A 16,925-nucleotide genomic window follows, 5' to 3' on the forward strand; every position below is an offset into this window, starting at 1 on the left:
AACGAAAAGCACTGGTTGGTTGGTCTTCCTATTCCTTCTGTGATAGGCTCAGAGACAAACAAAGTTGGTGAGATTTGTAGGTGTCACTCATACATTCTCACCAGCAAATACACACCTATTCCTATGTGCATTTGTACATACGTTTGTACGAGTAATATATATACACACACACATATAGATTGAGGCTATGGATTACAGTCTGTGGTGCCATCTGGTGGAAAGAAGTCAGCAGCAGCTTTACTGCTGTGGGAAAGTTTACAAGTGTAGGTATCCTTAAAACAAGGAAAGAAAGAATACCATCCCAAAAGAAGGTGGCACTCAGGAATATGATTTACAGGAGATATGGTGTTCATAAAAAATATTCAGTTCCAGGCTGCCTTAAACACTAAAGCTGTTCACTTTGACTGTCCTGCTCTGTCAAACTCACTGATGTTGATCAGTAGACACTGATGTGCCACTAAAATCACAAAAAGCTTAAGTAAGTTATGGAAAAAGGTAAAGTTTTAAAGTTTTCCTAGTGCCTCTAACAGCTGTTCTCATCCTAACTTGGTCTGAGATAGATGGGTTTAAGTCTTGTAAGTTTATCAAAGAGCCAAAATCTTTAACTGTAATGCATCCTATGGTGAGCCATTCTACAGCAGCAAGTATTTAATTGAATACAAGCTTTTATTTTCTTTTTATTTTCTTTCTTTATTTTTTTTTTTTTTTTGTTATTTATTTATTTACTTTTTTGGGATGCCCTGCCAACTTAATCTGGCATGAAATTTCTCTATTTCTCTCAGTAGATGAAATTTGTGGGAGAGGGATGTGTAAAAACAATCTGTTTGTAGGAATATTAAAGAGTAATATTTGCCATGCAGACAGGGAGGGCCAGTCTCCATGTTTTATTTGGAGATTTTGGGTTGGCTTTCTCAAAATTCCATTTAGTTCCTGAAGGAATAATAACAAAGAAAAGGACTAGTTACTTTCTAAGAGTAAGCTGTTGACTTCAAGGACGACACTCACATCCAACTAAACTAAGCCCGAGGGAGTCTGCCTTAGAGGAATAAGGTCTAGTTCTGTATAAGGTTATATAAAACTGGGTCATTTGGTAAAATTTATTTCATAAAGAATTATTATGTGTATTTACAGTTATACCGAAGATTATGAATCAGATATAACACCATTACGGTTTCCATGGCAGAAATTAAATCAGTAAAGCCAGGGATTGCTGTACAGAAACAAAGAAACAGTTGAGATCTTCATTAGTGAGGATAGCTACGTTATCTCTTGCTCATATTCTTTTAAAGGTTGCTTAGCCTACCTTAGCTTTCTTATCTTCAGATGAAGACCTTGAAATGAGTCAGGAATCTGACATCAGTTAAATGATGATACAAGATGTTTCAGAAAAGGCTGGAAAGCGTGTCAATGATTCTATGTGTCACAAAGAAAATACTCCAGAAGATGAGACTGTAAGCACACAGGTGAACAAGCACATATGTGCGTCCATGTGCCAGCTGATAATTACCTTCCACTGGTGAGCCACATGTGCCATCTATGCTTGTTTTTCATTCCTTTTCATTGCCCATGTTCTCCCTATCCATTTTCTATTTAGCACTTATCTATCACATCCCTCCTTTCTTCTCTCAGAAGACCCTGTCCACCTTTCTGAGGGCCAGCAAGCTCTCTCAGTGAAGCAGATGGAAAGGCAGTGCAGAAGAAAGGTGATATGACTAAGCAATAATCCCATCCCTGTTGAGATAACATCCTAATCCAATGGCAGTTTTTCTTGAAAAGCATTTTGGATAAGATGTTATGACTTGAGCCGTGGCTAAACCATCTTTATCATCAGCAAATTAAATTTACTGCTTGCCCTCCAACAGCCAGCATTGTCAAAATATTCTCAAAGCTCAGCCAAATAAATAAATAAAAAAATATAAAAGGCTAAAAGGTAAGATTTCTGTTTCTACCACTGCCTCATTTCTGCTAGTCTTGTTTTTCACTTGTGTTCCTTTGCTTCTCATTGCTTATATTACGATGTCTGAATCACTGACTTCTCCTCGTGAAGTCAGCCAGTAAATTCAGCAGAAAAACTCTTATTGAATTAATTGGGAATAGAACTGGATTTACTGTCCATTGCTCTAATCTGTTAGATTACTTTCCTGCTGCTATTTCTTTCTTTTATATAAATAAACTAAGAATGTTGAGATGTTGTGCTTATTGGCCAATGCAGTTATTGGAAGAATTGAAACTTGACAAAAGCAGTGGTTATCTTTGAAAACAATCTTTGTATATTTTTAGCAAAGTTTGTTGCCTCTAGTTTCAACTCACTACGAGTTGATCAAAAAAGAGACTTTCATTTTCTGCATAAATGAAATCATTTTTCAAAAACTATGTTTCCCTTTTTTGCTGTCTTGTAACTGAGCTCCTCCCCGCTCACCACCACCATCAGTACAGTCCATTAGCAGAAACTTTTCCCCCAGTTTCTCTATCTGAATTCAGAAATAGAAGCTGTGGATGCCCCACAGCTAGGCTGGATGTGGCTTTGGACAGCCTGGTCTGGTGGTTGGCAGCCCTGCCCACAGCAGGAGTGTTGAAACTGGGTGATCTTTGAGGACCTTTTCAACCCAGGTCATTGTATGATTTCATGAAATAACAAATGGCAGAGGGGTATTCATTTGTAGGACAGCTGAGCAAGTTCAGCAGTGAATGCCTGGAAGACTCCGTGATGTGCATTGTTATTGTGATTAATGACTTACTACTGATGCAGAACCATAAATTCATACAGGATGTTTCAAGAGTAGGTAAGAAAGCAATAGGTTCTGCTGTGCAAAGTTACACCAGGTTACAAGGTGGTGGCAAGGATTTATACAGCTAAATCTTAACAGATAAACAAGTGCTTTACAAAACTATATGTTTATATATGAATATGTTTCTGTTCTCTTTGTAGTTCTGGAAGCACTGTCTTTTCATTATTTGTGGGAGGGAGACTGGGTCTGTAGTGGCTGAGAATTCCAGAATATAAATAGAACTAGCATTTAACAAGGTAGCTGATTCATTTCTGCATAAAACCTTAAAAAAGGTCATTTGAAGACAATTTGTTTATGAACACTCACCTGAATTGAAGTCCTGCCGAGGAAGCCAGCCATAAATGGGAAAGTGTCACAGTTCTGGGAGCAGGGCAGGGGGTTGCTTTTAGCCTCAGTGGTTTCATTGCGGGTTCACAAAAGAGCATTATCCTGTGCAGCTCCAGTGTGATCTTTTAACTGAGGTGCTGCCACGCATCCTCACTCAGCAATAAACTCTTCTAAAAGGTTGTGGCACAAACTTACAGTGTAGAAAGTAGAGGTCAGTAGCTTTTGTTAACCTAGAAAGTATTTCAGCAATCAATGGCAAAGCAAGTACAGCTGGGGATGTATCATCTGCCGTGCTAGTTTAGATATCCCTTTCTGCCTGGAAAGGCTAGCAGAGCAAACTTGGGGCCTGAAGGACAATCGAGGATGTGAGTGCTCCTTATTAACAATTGTGCTTATCCTATGGATCAAGCTGACTCCTCTTTCTTCGGCTGTTGCAAATCTGCAGGAATGTCGTATGATTTTGTGCATAGCGGATGGTACCTTTGATGTAATTGCAAAATATGGAGAAAGGAAGAAAAACTCTAAAAAACCTCCAGCTGGTGTAGGTGGATATATAAGTGAAATCTAATATCATGAGAGAGTATAAAATTAGAAAAAAAACCTATCCTTATATATGAATGCTGTGTTAGCTAACACGGAAAGAAGTGGTGGGATCAGAAGTGTTTCAAACTGAGGCAAGAGGGCACACACAGCACCTCAAAGCCATAAGGATACCTTTTATACACACTTCCACATATATCACACTTCTACTGAGACCATGATTGTATTTATGGGATCCATGCACTTTATTCAAAGGTGCAAACAAGTCTCCTCCATAACTGATCCTTCTGGGCTGCTGTTTCCCTATTCCCTCTGCAGTTCCACAAGGTTTCCCATTACGTGTAGCCTCTAGTGTAGGGAGTGTTTCAGCTGGCACCTCTCACAGGTTGCTTCTGGCTCCATTCTTAACACACCTCGTAGGTATTTCCATTGCTTTTTCTGAGCTTTAATTACTGAAAATGTGCCTGTGCAGTATCAACTGACACTAAACTGATTTCCTCTTTAATGTCAATTGAAAAATGAGTTCCGTTTCTTGCTCCAAACACCGCTTTCATGTCAGTTATTTCATGAGCCCAGGAGACTTTTACTAGAGCAGCCAGCTGCCATGACTGGAATTGGGCCTCTTTCCACCAAGCTCTCGTTGCACAGCCTCAGCTATTACTTATTAAGTTCTGTGCTTACAGCGACAGTGCTCAAAACCTATGGGACCAGCCACTGTACAATGCTCTGCATGTGGTGGGAGGTGGAGTCATGGCTGCAGGGTGCTACTGTGCAGACAAAAGGAATAATGAGGTCTGTTGAAAGAAAAGGAGGTTCAGACGTTTCTTAAGTGAAGTATGGGAAAGGGTGAAGGTGCTTTTGTGTTGCTCATTATGGTGAAAAGATTCCCCAACTGAGAAGAAGGTGGGAATAGGGTAATGCTTAGGTCTTTCTCTGACCTCTGCACACAGGTCATTTTTCCAGTCTAGAGACTTGAATTCAGATTTTTTTTTCTCCATAGACCATATCTCTGCTGTGTCTGTTGTGCTGCATGGCATCTACAGCCATTAAGAACCAGGGCAACAAAAGCCCAAGTTTACATGGGCAAATTTGAGGTGGCTCAAAAGTACTAGCACGTGTTACTCGTGTGCATTTCTACCAAGAGGCTTTATTACTAAAAGTTTTGTAGGAAGAAGGCTGTTGGCTCTATAGTTGGCTTTTTTTTGTTGAAGCTTTGAGGAAAGAGATCCTGCTGATTGTTGTCAGGAGGAGCTGATGACATTTGTTGCAGAGATCTCAGCTGACATCTTGACAGTTATTTAAAGCTTGGGGTAGGTCAGACCCAGATAATTCAGAGGATCAGGCTTCAAAGAGTCATGGTCAACAGCTTGTTGTCCATGAGACCGGAGATGAGTGGCATTCCACAAGGGTTGGTGTTGGGACTGGCACTATTTAACATCTTTGTCAAGGACACAAACAGTCAGATTGAGAGCAGTTTCATCAAGACTGTTACACCAGGTCAAATGGTGTGGTTGACATGCAGCAAGGGAAAGGATGCTATCCAGAGGAACCTGGATGGGTTTGAGAAGTTCTCAAACCTCAAGAGGATCTCATGAAGATCAACAAGATGAAGTACTAGGTCCTATATCTGAGTCAGGGCAATCCCAAGAACAAATACAGGCTGGCTGATGAGTGAATAGAGAGAAGTCCTGGGGAGAAAACCTGGGGGTGTTTGATTGATGGTTCCTAAATTGCTCTTCAGCCTGAGCCAGCAATGTGTGTTTGCAGCCCAGAAGGCCAGCTGTATCCTGGAAAGCAGCATGACCAAGAGAGTGAGGGAAGTGATTGTCTCACTCCAATCTGCTTTCATGAGATCTGCAATACTGCAATCAGCTTTAGGGCTTCCAGCATAAGAGCAATATGAATATGTTTGAGCACATCCAGAGGAGGGCCATGAGAATACTCAGAGGGCTAGAACACACCTCCTGTGAAGACAGAATGAGGGAGATGGACTTCTTCATCCTAGGGAAGAGAAAGCTCCTAGGAGGCATTATAGTGGCTTTCCTACAGGAGGCATACAGGAAACCTGGGGAGAGACATTTTGTCAGGGAGTGTAGTGAGAGGAGAAGGAGTAATAGCTATAAACTAAAAGGGGAAAATTAGATTAAATATTAGGAAGAAATTCTTCTCTGTGAAGATGATGAGGCACTGGAACAGATTGCTGGATGGGACTTCAGGCAGCCTGATCCAGTGGGAAGTGTCCCTGCCTATGGCAAGCAGGTTGGAACTGGGTGGTCTTTAAGGTTCCTCTCGGGACAAACCCTTCTATGATTCTATGATTTTATAGATGTGTATACACTGATTTACACAGTAAAATGATTGTTTTAAATGGATTTTTATAAATAAGCAAAATCAAGAGAAACTTCACAGAGGACAAAAGCCACCATCTTTCTTCCCTCAGGTCATGACCTTAGCCTGCAAACAAACATAGCATACATGTGAAGTTCTATTTAAGCATGCATATTTTTTTGTATTATTTTTTAATTTAGGAAGTAAGCCATCTCAAGGTGTAGTTCTACCTTACCAGCTTTGAGAATTCAGTTTATTTATTCATTTATTCATTGATCATAATCGTTATCTTAATCAAGATACCCATATGCGGTCTTTTCTGGAAAAGAAAAACAACAATTTGAAATATGAACAATATCAAGAAAGTAAAGAAACAAGAAGTCTAATAGACTTAGAGCTGCAATACTAATTTGCATTGCATTGCCACTGATAACTCCAGTGAGGTAAAATTGTGCTGATTAATGTTTAGCTCTGTGTGCAGAAGGGAGACAGGTGAGAACTGCAGAGCGAGGAAAGGGACCGGGGCTTTATTTTGTAAACTATCACTGCCAGAAAATCCTGGTGTAAAATTTATCATCCAGTGTTTCTGAGTCTTTCTTACTGATAGTGAATGCTTTTCTGTGCTATAGTGGGGAGGAGACAATTTCCTGGAATGGGTGTAGATCCCCTGCTTTGCAACATTTAAGTTTCCTCACTGCCTGCATGCACCTCAGCCATCGAACCAGATTCAGTTCTCTACCTTTTATCCATACATAATCAAGATAATTTGCTAATTCACTCACCAGTGTAGTTCAGGTTCAGTCTGCCTCACTCTTCCTAAACTGCAGCTGCATATCAAATGAAGTAAAATGAGGCAGAGCCTCACTAGCCTGGAAAGTTTCACCCTTCCAAATCATTTCCTGTCTCTTCTTTAGGAAGTCTGCCTGTTTTTCCCCTCTTTTTGTCCAGTTAGAAACAACCCTTAATATTCCTACCTACATTGTCTTTCAGGTAAGCACTCTAAACTACCACAGAGAACTTTGATGCTGAAATTCCTATTTTTTAAAATTTATTTATGAGAATTCTTTCCATGCCTAATAAAAAATAATGTATTTGGGGAAGAAGTAACCATCCCAGCAGAGAATATGATGTGGTTATTACCTATATTTTGAAGGCTTTTCCTAGGTGCTGTATAGGCAAATGTTAGAAACTGCCTCAAAAACCTCACATGACACATGCCAGACAGGATGCAGTGTGTGAGTGGGACAGATACCAGCTCTACTTACCAGAGCTGAAACACATTATTATAGTACACATATTTTACACAGATGCATTGACTACTGCTGCAGCCCAGGGAGGTCCTGGATATGGAAGTATTCTTTGTCCAGGAGTAGGGTTCTTGCAGAGGCAGATTCCTCATTAGGACCACAGACTCTGTTTCTAGCATATAGTGAACACAGAACAACAGAACCACAGAACTGTTCACTGCAGTGAACACAGAATCACAGAACTGTAAGGTTTGGAAGGAACCTCTGGAGACCATTGAGTCCAATACGCTGCTGAAGCGGATTCCTTGTAGCAAGTTGCCCAGGTAGGTGGCAATCCTGTTCCAATGCTCCATCACTCTGACAATGAAGAAGTTCCTCCTTGTGTTAGTGTAAAACTTCCTGTATTTCAAATTCTGCCTGTTGCCCCTTGTTTTATTGCTGTAAATACGTTGTGTTCAAAGGGAAAGCAAAGAAAAATGGGAATTGTAATAATCTCCAGCCTCTTCAATGCACATGTAAGACCAAAGAAGAGACAGCTTTATGGCTAGTTCTCTGAACAAATAAATAATTGCAAACAGTTCCTGTTTAGGTGAGGCCCTCTTCCACAAAGGCAATTCGATTGTCCCGTGCAGTAGAAACAACCTTGTCATAGGCATCTTATCTCAGTCCTTGCTATAAATAACATTCAGTTATTCACCAGTATTCATACAAATCTTTAGCATTGTTTAAAAGTCATTTGGGTTTCCAGCATAATCTTTTTTGGATTGGAGAAATATCTCAACTAAACCATACCGTTCTGCACAAGATACCTCAAGATAATTTTAGTAGCAGTTATTCTGTCAGCTGAAACTATTGAGTAACTAACAGTATCTTCTCAACAGCAGGAGATGCTACCCATAAGCTTCTCCTGGACCACATTTTTTTCCCGGGAGAAAAAAGGAACTGGATATTCTCCAAGAACTGTCATTTCCAAACAGCTGTTTACATTCCAGAGCCCTCATAGTAGAATCAATATGTGAAAAGGGAAATGTTTTGGAAAGCAGTCCTTGATCTCTGTACTACAGCCAACTAATGCTGTGAAAAGTAACCAGTAATGCTGAAACCCGTCATATTCAGCTGCATCTGAGGGTCCAATAGAAATATAAATCTCTTACTAGATTAAGTGGATAATTTTTCCTTCACTTCATAAGATTTGCAGAGCGTGACTTTTTTTCTCTGGGGCCCCTGCATGTTACCCTAATAAATATTTATTTGCTCATTTGGAAGTATACATAGGACATAATACCTAAGAGATACAGTTAAGAAACCACTGGGAGATGCTGTAAAAAATGAAACTTTTTTTTAAAAGAAATTGTAGCTTTTTGGGCCTCTTGGAGACTTACCTCTAAAGCAAGAAAACCAGGTTGCTGGGGTGCTTGTTAAGAAAATAACAACTGATCACTGCTTGAAGTTGCAGCAAACTGAGAAAGACAGCACTTTGCTGTGGATATTGGAATATCCACTTTTCTCCTGATGGCATGTTCAGTTCTATTCATTGTTGAGGCACAGGTGCACGAGTGGTTCGCATCAGGAAGACACACATGTATTTAGCTATACCAAAGGACTCGCACTGCACCTGAGAATGAATATACATAATTTGAATTCTGTTGGATAGGTGTACATGTCTAACAAGAAGGAGAGAGAGAGAGAAAGAAGCTTAAAAGGACTAATTTCCTTATTGCTTTACCTTCCTTAAAGCCCCTTCCTGCTTTTCTCCAGTTAGTGATTACTGTGCCTTGGTATCAGTAAGATCTATCTGTTCTGCTTCTCCCTACTCTTCTATATAAAAAGAGCTTTAAAAGTGGCCAAGCCCTTCTTTTCATGACTCCAAGATGGCTGAATTCTACAAAAGACGGAGAACATATTATCTGGTAACAAATGATGAAGTAGTTAAATAATAGGTGCAAATCATACTTTCCATCTTTTCTTGGATGTTTCAACTTTTTCAGAAGTATTTCAGTGCAGTAGAACTTATGTCCTCAGCCAGACACACTATGAACTCAAGCTTGCTCAGATTTAAATAGCTGCATCACTTTAAACAGCTCAACTTTCAGTTTCTCCATTTAAAGCGGTGTACACAACTAGAAGTTTATTTAGTTGCCATTTATGTCCCTCCAAATAAGTTCAGCAATGTATTACTAGATACCTGCCAGACAGGCTTAATATTTGCCTGCCAAAATACTCTTGAGTTCTGTGCAGCCCCAGGACCACTTCTGCCAGCAATGAGTTATCACAGTGTATTGTGCTCTGCTAAGTCAGATGAAGCCTTTTGCACAAAACAGTCTTCTGAAGACAAGACTGGCAGCAGTGATACAAGGAGCAGAGGCACAGGAACTGAAGGGAATGAGCAGCTCACTATCATGGGACAGAAGGAATGTGTGGGGAAGGGTACAGACAAAACCACAAACCACATGGAGTGCTGAAGGAGAAAGCCACACTCTTGCTAGGCTGAGAGAAGAGCATGCTACAGTTCCCAACATGGAATAAAGCTCCTTGGCAGAAGGAAGAGTAACTGGAAACTTCCTGTCTGCCTTTGCCTTCTTCACAGGAATGACTCTCATGGGAAGACATTTATGCATGGCAATGTGAGAGCCACTGATGGAGGCAGCCATGGGGAAGCGTGCCAAGTGGCTTTCTTCTTCCCCATGAGATGTGGCCAAAGAGGCAATTTATTTCCAGTTCCCTTTCAAGATGAAGTATGGCTTGCACTACCACTGCCTGGGCTGCACTTATTCTGTAAATAAAGATTTTCAGTCTTCCATGTGGCAACATTTGCCCTGAAGTCACTCTTCAAAGAAAGAGTGTCACTCCTCAGAGAATTCCTCTGGCAGGTGAGCACAGCGGAGGGCCCAGACAGCAGGTACCCACTAGTGTTAAACGTTCTCGGTGCAAGAGTATTTCTCATATTTCACCTCCTAACATATGGGTGGTAGTGCTGCTGTCAGGGTGGCAGGGCCGTCCCATCTCTCTGATGTTCTCCTTGCTCTTGGTGAAGATGCAGAGCAGGCATAAGTTGCTGTGAAGCCATCACTGCTCCCTTTATGCTCTGCATATGTGCCTTGGCCTCGGGAAACCTCTGCCCAATGGTTCCACAAGAACACAGTCACCCAGCTCTTTTCTTTATTTTTTTATTGAAAGCTTCATCAAAGAAAACAGAAGTTTAAACCTAACATCCACTGATCTACAGAAAGCCCCAGGAGTGGGAAAATGGCAGCTATTAGGACTGTGGTACAAATGGAAAACATAAAAAAAACAAAAACAAAAACAAAACAAAACCATAGCAGTACAGATCTTTCAAAGACATTCTGAGACATCAGCACACAGATGCCCGTATAAATAAGGTTCATAATTTAATGGATAACGGAGGTTCTGTATTCTACATTTTGGCTACAGTGAGGTCTGTAAGGGCTTTAAAGAACCTCTGTCCCATTTCTGTGATGCACATTTCTTGATAGGAAGTTCATCTGCTTTCAAAGCTGCTTTGATTTTCCTTATAGACAGAACCTGCTCATTCTCCTTTAAAAAGGAAACAATACGATGTTCCTATATGAATTCTGTATGCTTCCTGGCTTTTACATAAAAATGTTTTGCCTCTGAAAGATAGAATTTTCCTCCACTCTGGAATACAGCATATTTCATAATACTTTAGTTACATAAACATCACGTTCTCTTCTCTAGGCTGCATTTTTGGGCTTTTAAAAATATAACTGCCTGCAAATTCCACCAAATTCATAACATTATTATCCAAGAGAGAGACACTTAAAGGCAGAAATTATCATTGGGCAGATACTCTCTTGGGATAACAGTTCCAGATCTTGGAAGGTGCTTACATCTTGCAGAGTCTGGCTCTACAAGGAAACATGGATTTGTGAACCTGTCAAAGGCTGATATTTTTTTTACTTATCACAAGTGAAAGAACACAACTGTCACTGTTGGAGAATGAAATCTTGAGCGACTGAAATGAAGACAAGCATTTTTGTCATCATGGAAAGCTAAAGCAACTGTTTTTCTTTCTTTCCACTTTTTGGACAATTTTTTTTTTTTTCCTTTCTTTTTTTTTTCTTCTTTTTTTTTTCTTTTTTTTTCTTTTTTCTCAATTTACTGCTAATTTTAACACAGAACAGTAATAAAGGGGAGAAGAAAAGGTCTCTTCTTCTGCCTTCTTTGAGGCACAAAGGTGAATAAATTTCTGGGGTATATACAGAGTCCTGATGTATGTGGGTGACAGGAGCAGTATAGAAAAAGCTGGTGCTTTTTTTTTGCAGGTAAACAACTCTCCTTCCACTGTATCTTTGCTGCGTGCTAAGATTCCAGAAATCTGCTCCAGTGAGGGAGAGGAGAAGTTTGCCAGTCACTCAGCCCTCCTTCTGAGAATGCGTGCGTGCATGATTGTGTATATGAATATCAGAATTGAAAAGAATCATTATTACTAAAGCCAATTGTCAACTAACAGAAAAGACCACTGCACCAAATGCCAGTGTTTTTCTTATTTTCTGTTTTGCACTTCCATCACACCGTGACTATTTCCTCAGCTCACATGGGCTACCTAGAAAGATCTGTAAAATCCCTTACCCTAGGACACTTCTTTTGTTTTGGGGCCAATTTCATGTTAAATAAAGTTTTGAAAGGAAACGTTGACCATGTGTGCATCAAAAATTACTATCTTCAACTACCACATTTGGTCTCACCACGAAAAATGGATTGATTCATTACTTTAAGCACGCTATCACTCTTTAGCATGACTCTTACTGTACGTGGAGTTCAGTGAATCTGCCTAAACCTTGTTTTGCTCATGTCAACCTCAGCATTAAAATGAAGTGGCATGAGGAGCACCATCAAGCTTAAAATCATGAAGCACAGCAATTTGTTCAACACTTTGCATCAGTATCATCCTTCAGTACCATAAACAACATAATATAGATCCAAATACTATGACATATTAAAAATAAACTTTATTACAATGCAGGCTTCCTCAAATTTGCTGAGTTTTGCTACACATACATACATAAATAATACCCTTTGTTTGATTTTTACCTGTGTAAAAATCCATTTGAGTGCTTCAGCCCATTGCCCACTGAAAGTTTAAGCCCTCAGTTTCTCTAATAACCAGCCTTTATCTTCCACAGTTGGGCATGCATCCATAGCAGAAGATAATAGAATGTGATGCAATTGCTCTCAGATATGCCTCATTCTGTATTACGGTGGATTTCTTGACCAACACAACCAAGGCAGTCTCTTGGTAAACAGAACTATACACGTAAGCACAAGCTAAGGACATTTCAAGAGTCTGTTTCACTGGAAGGCAATAGGAGGACATTCACAATTTGAGGCCTGACTGTCACAGGTGAAAAGTGCTTACAAAACCAGCAGTAGAGCCAGATAGGAAGAGTCCCTCAGCAATCTCACTGGGAACAGCAAGAATTTTCAGTGCCCCGATCTACACTGCACCTGCAAATATAATACTCTCTTTAGTTGCACTGTATCCATTTTTTTTTTTTCTCAATCTTAACCGACGAGCCCAGGTATTCAGATTTTCTAGCCATATTTTGTATTTCTCTGACACCCCTCCTGTATTTATCTTTTAAAGTAAAAACAAAAATACCAAACCTGAACATTCAGATTCGACTATTTACAAGAATTTAGGTGTGATGGAAAGTACATACGCAGTTCAGCTTATGGATTTGATGTTGCTTCTAGACCGCTGGGACAGGCACCATTGCCTTAGACTTCTAGAGTTGTTTCTGCAACCTTTCAGGAACCCTCATGATATTTAAAGCTAAATTGGCAAGACAGACATTGACTCTACAAATTCTGATCTTAAAAAAACAAACAAACAAAACAACAAAACAAACCAAAACAAAAAACTCCCAAATACCAACAACCAAAAAACCAGCCAACCAACAACTGAAAGAGATAACTATAACAAACTTTCTGATAAATCTTATTAGCCTGAACATGAAGAACACCAGTTTTAGAGTTCAGAAGCCACCAAGTGTTCTAATGCTATGACAACAACCATGCAGCGTATTGCTTTTCAACTGCTCTCTTTTATCTCAACTTGTAACTTTTACAAATAAGTTACCAATTTCCATACAATTTGTATGTTCCCGATATTTTTTTTCTTACCTTAATATTTATGACTGTTTTATACTCAAATCTCACATTTTTTATAATTCGTAGTCTTTCAAGTACCAGCTCACTGTTTTTGGGGAAAAGTAAGACAATCAATCGTATTTAGGGAATCCATTTTCTTTCCTCTTCTTCCTCTATTTCTTTGCTCTTTTTCTTTTGATTTCATACACTAATAAACATTGCAGCATGGAAAAAAAAAGGAACATTTCTAACACAGAATGCACTTGAAACACTTTAAAGTGACAGGCATCGTTATACCATGTTGCCTGCCTGGCTTAATAAAAAACACCGAGATTGCTTAAATTTGTTTGCTGAAAAAAATAACAAAAATGTTTCTGAATGTATAAATAAAGCAGCAGAGTTCTGAATAGAAATAAGAAGGTACCTCAGCATATTCATCAGCCACATGGTAGCTACCTTGTAGCCTCATTGTTGATAGTAAATGAGACTTTTTGTATGTCACATTAGAACTAACACAGAAACAAATATGTTTATTTCATATCGAACTGAATTGTGCCTGGGGTTATCTCTATTTGTACAAAGAATTCAGAGACAGAAAGAGAGTACGTGTAGAAAGGAAGAAAATAAGGCTAGATTGATTTCTCCCCCGTATGCCCTCCAAATAAAGAGGGAACCTTTATCCAAGGCCAAAAGTCAAGTGCCACTCTCAAAAAGCAACAAGTAATGAGACAGCATGTGGAACAGAAAGAGATGTTTGAGTTTCTTTATATGTATATGTGTTTTTGTTTGTTTGTTAGTTTTGTGTTGTTTCTTTTTCTTTTTCTTTCTTTCTTTTTTTTTTTTTTCTGAATTAAAAACAGGTTCTGGGTATTGTTCTTTTACTTTGGCATAATCTGGTTTTCAGAAGTGCTGAATATCAACAGCTACTCTGGAGAAAGCATAAGTTTTACCACTTCTGAAAATCAGGCCTTCTTCCTATGGTGAAGAACCACATGAACTCCCATTCCCATCTTTTATACGTTGCATATCTAGCAGCCATTTACTTGGGAAACCCCCTCCCCCCCATACTACATTAAAAAATATGATCTCGTTTTATCAATTTAAAAAAATAACTGTGTACTTTCTCCCCTAAAAGTCAGTTTAGGGAAACAGATCTCTTTTCAGAATGGTGTGACTGAATCAGATTGAACCAATATATACGTTTTAATTTAATTATTTTTAATGGATACCCTGTCTCTAATGCACCACAATAAATGTGATGAAGCTTCCCCTCTCTTCTGGATGGAGAGAAGTTTAAAGATGTTTGGTTTAATTTCTACTTAAAGACATACGTGTATGTGTGTACATATTTAAATGCTGCTTCTCTTCTGCCTCCTTGAGGAAAAAATCCCCTTTTGACTTGCTTTTCACTTTTTTTGGTTGCTTGGAAAAATCAAGAGCTGTAATCCAAACTTCTCTATGGAAAATATCTGTCATTCTTAAAACAGGTTTCAGTGGATTCAATTTAGTTAGTGTCTTTTCTGCCTAATCATACTAATTAGTGATTGTCAGCCAACATATTAAGACAACGGAAATCATAGCAGAGAAGAATAATTAACTTCCTGCCTGGATGACAACACTAGCATAAGTCATTTTCAACATTTCTGCTTGCACGGGAGAGCTAAAATGAGAACAAAGATCAAGTTTGCTTTCTGTTGCATTTAACTGGCAATTAAAATGCATCAGTGAAAAATGAACACAGAATTAAGGTGGCTATGCATGCTGGACGATGACAAAGACTGAGGAGAAGAAATGAATCTGTGGTATGTTGGAATTCAGAAGGAAGACTGTTGTTTCAATAGAAATACCAAAGATCAGGCAATTTAACAGAAAAACTCATCAAAATTAAAGCCCACCTGGACAGATTAGTTGGTAACTCACTCCACTTGCTTTGCAATGCTCTCCAAAGCACACCATCAACAAACTTAAAATACCAACTATTCTGAAATTTCCACTAAAAACATATGCAGTATGTAAAACACCAGTGGAAGATAGTTTAAACAAACAAGAAAGTAAGAACTGGTCCGGCCATGTAGGTCAAATAAAAATTAAAAAAAAAAAAAAAAAGAAAGAAAAAACAAAACCTCTATCTTCTGGACTGCGTTAGGGTGTCACTTCATCTTTGGTATAAAATAGGCCATCCATAGGCTGCATTTGTTCACAACTAGGAAAGACTACAGAAATTGTCAACAATTTCTTCTATCTATTGCTTTTTTTTGCACTTTTTTGACCATAAGCTCCTATCTACTTAAGTTTTTTTAATGCTCTTAAGCTAGGTTTTTGCAATGTGACAAGCAAAGCAGACTAAAAACTTCTTAAAGCTCATAAAAAAGACTGCAGATAAAAAGCACTAATGCTTTCGCTAGCGATCACGCTTTGTAAATAAAAAAATCTGCATTCTGCAAGAAAAAACCCCTGCATTCCCTATAATGCAGCAAGTTTTTTTCTCAATTCAATAACTTTACTGTAAAATGCTTTAGCCTTCTAGATTTTTTTCTGTCAACACTTAAGACAAAGTTCATAAAAGTCCCAGCATTTTTCCAATCCTTTCAGTTGCCACAGTTCCTTTATCATCAACTTTTCTTCAAAAGAAGAAAATCATTTTCTTTTAAACTGTACAGTTTATTTTTTGTTCACCCCAAAAACTCAGTCTATTAAACTTCTTCTGCACCAGCACCGGTGTGAGCAGTTTCAATTCATTCTCGGGTTTTCTAACAAGACGTTGACAGCTTGCCTTGAGAGCCTTTGACGTCCTTAAAATTAAGGCAATTAAGATTCAAGATAAACCTTACCTAAACATTTCTTTTTTAAAAAAAACAAACAAAAATAAAACAAAAGAACCAAAAACCACTCTAGATTTAAAACAAGAAGAAAAAGAAAAAGAGAGAAAAAGAGTAGCTTAATTGTTGAGGAAGACAATTGGTTTTCATCTCAACTTGCTCCCTCTTGACATCATCAGTTTTTCTGTGTTAAAAAAAAATATCTAGCTACACCTCCGGGTAAATTCGGAATTCAGATGTTCATCCAGATGAAATGTCAACCCAGCATTTTTCCTTCGGGTTTTTTCTTTAGTTATCAACAACAACAACGAAAAAAAAATAGCAAAAATAAAGTTGTCAGACTACATGACGGAACCATTTGCACAGCACATAAAAACACTGTTTTGTTTTCGTTGGGAAAGGTAGAAAAAAAAAAAAAAAAGAAAGCATTCATTTGACGCCTGTGCAAACTGGAAGCCAACTTCTTGTTCAGTGAAGTTTCTCCATTCAAGGCAATGATTTCAGACCGACATTCTTCAGTCCTGTTTATTGTCTGTAAAAACAATTGAATTAAAGTGGTCATTAAGTCAAAGCAACTTTGAAATAGGCTCCTCTCTTTTTTTTTCCCACCCAATTCTCTTTAAAAGTTATCCAAGCTAAACTAACTTTGCAGCTGTTTAAATATGATACAGCCACTAAGCTGAGAATAGTCAGGGAGAAGCAGGGAACTCCTGCTTTGGGGACGTTAACACATCCTAAGCAGA

General features: G+C 38.7%; 1 protein-coding gene across 16 annotated transcripts in view; it reads right to left on the reverse strand.

Moving 5' to 3' along the window:
• Window positions 1-10,384: 10,384 nt before the first annotated feature.
• Window positions 10,385-16,925, reverse strand: part of RBMS3 (RNA binding motif single stranded interacting protein 3) — a 682,345-nt gene continuing 675,804 nt past the window's right edge. For 15 of the 16 annotated variants that reach the window (XM_085538326.1, XM_085538323.1, XM_085538320.1 and 12 more), the window contains one exon: window positions 12,205-16,714. In XM_085538326.1, coding sequence (XP_085394452.1) covers window positions 16,708-16,714 — 7 coding nt within the window. In that variant the 3' untranslated portion in view covers window positions 12,205-16,707. Of the gene's footprint in view, window positions 16,715-16,925 lie in introns of all 16 variants that reach the window. The other variant, XM_085538329.1, reaches the window with a different exon arrangement.

Source organism: Coturnix japonica, chromosome 2 (genome assembly GCF_054131305.1).
Source record: "Coturnix japonica strain WE chromosome 2, WE-NBRP24, whole genome shotgun sequence".
Classification (NCBI taxonomy): domain Eukaryota; kingdom Metazoa; phylum Chordata; class Aves; order Galliformes; family Phasianidae; genus Coturnix; species Coturnix japonica.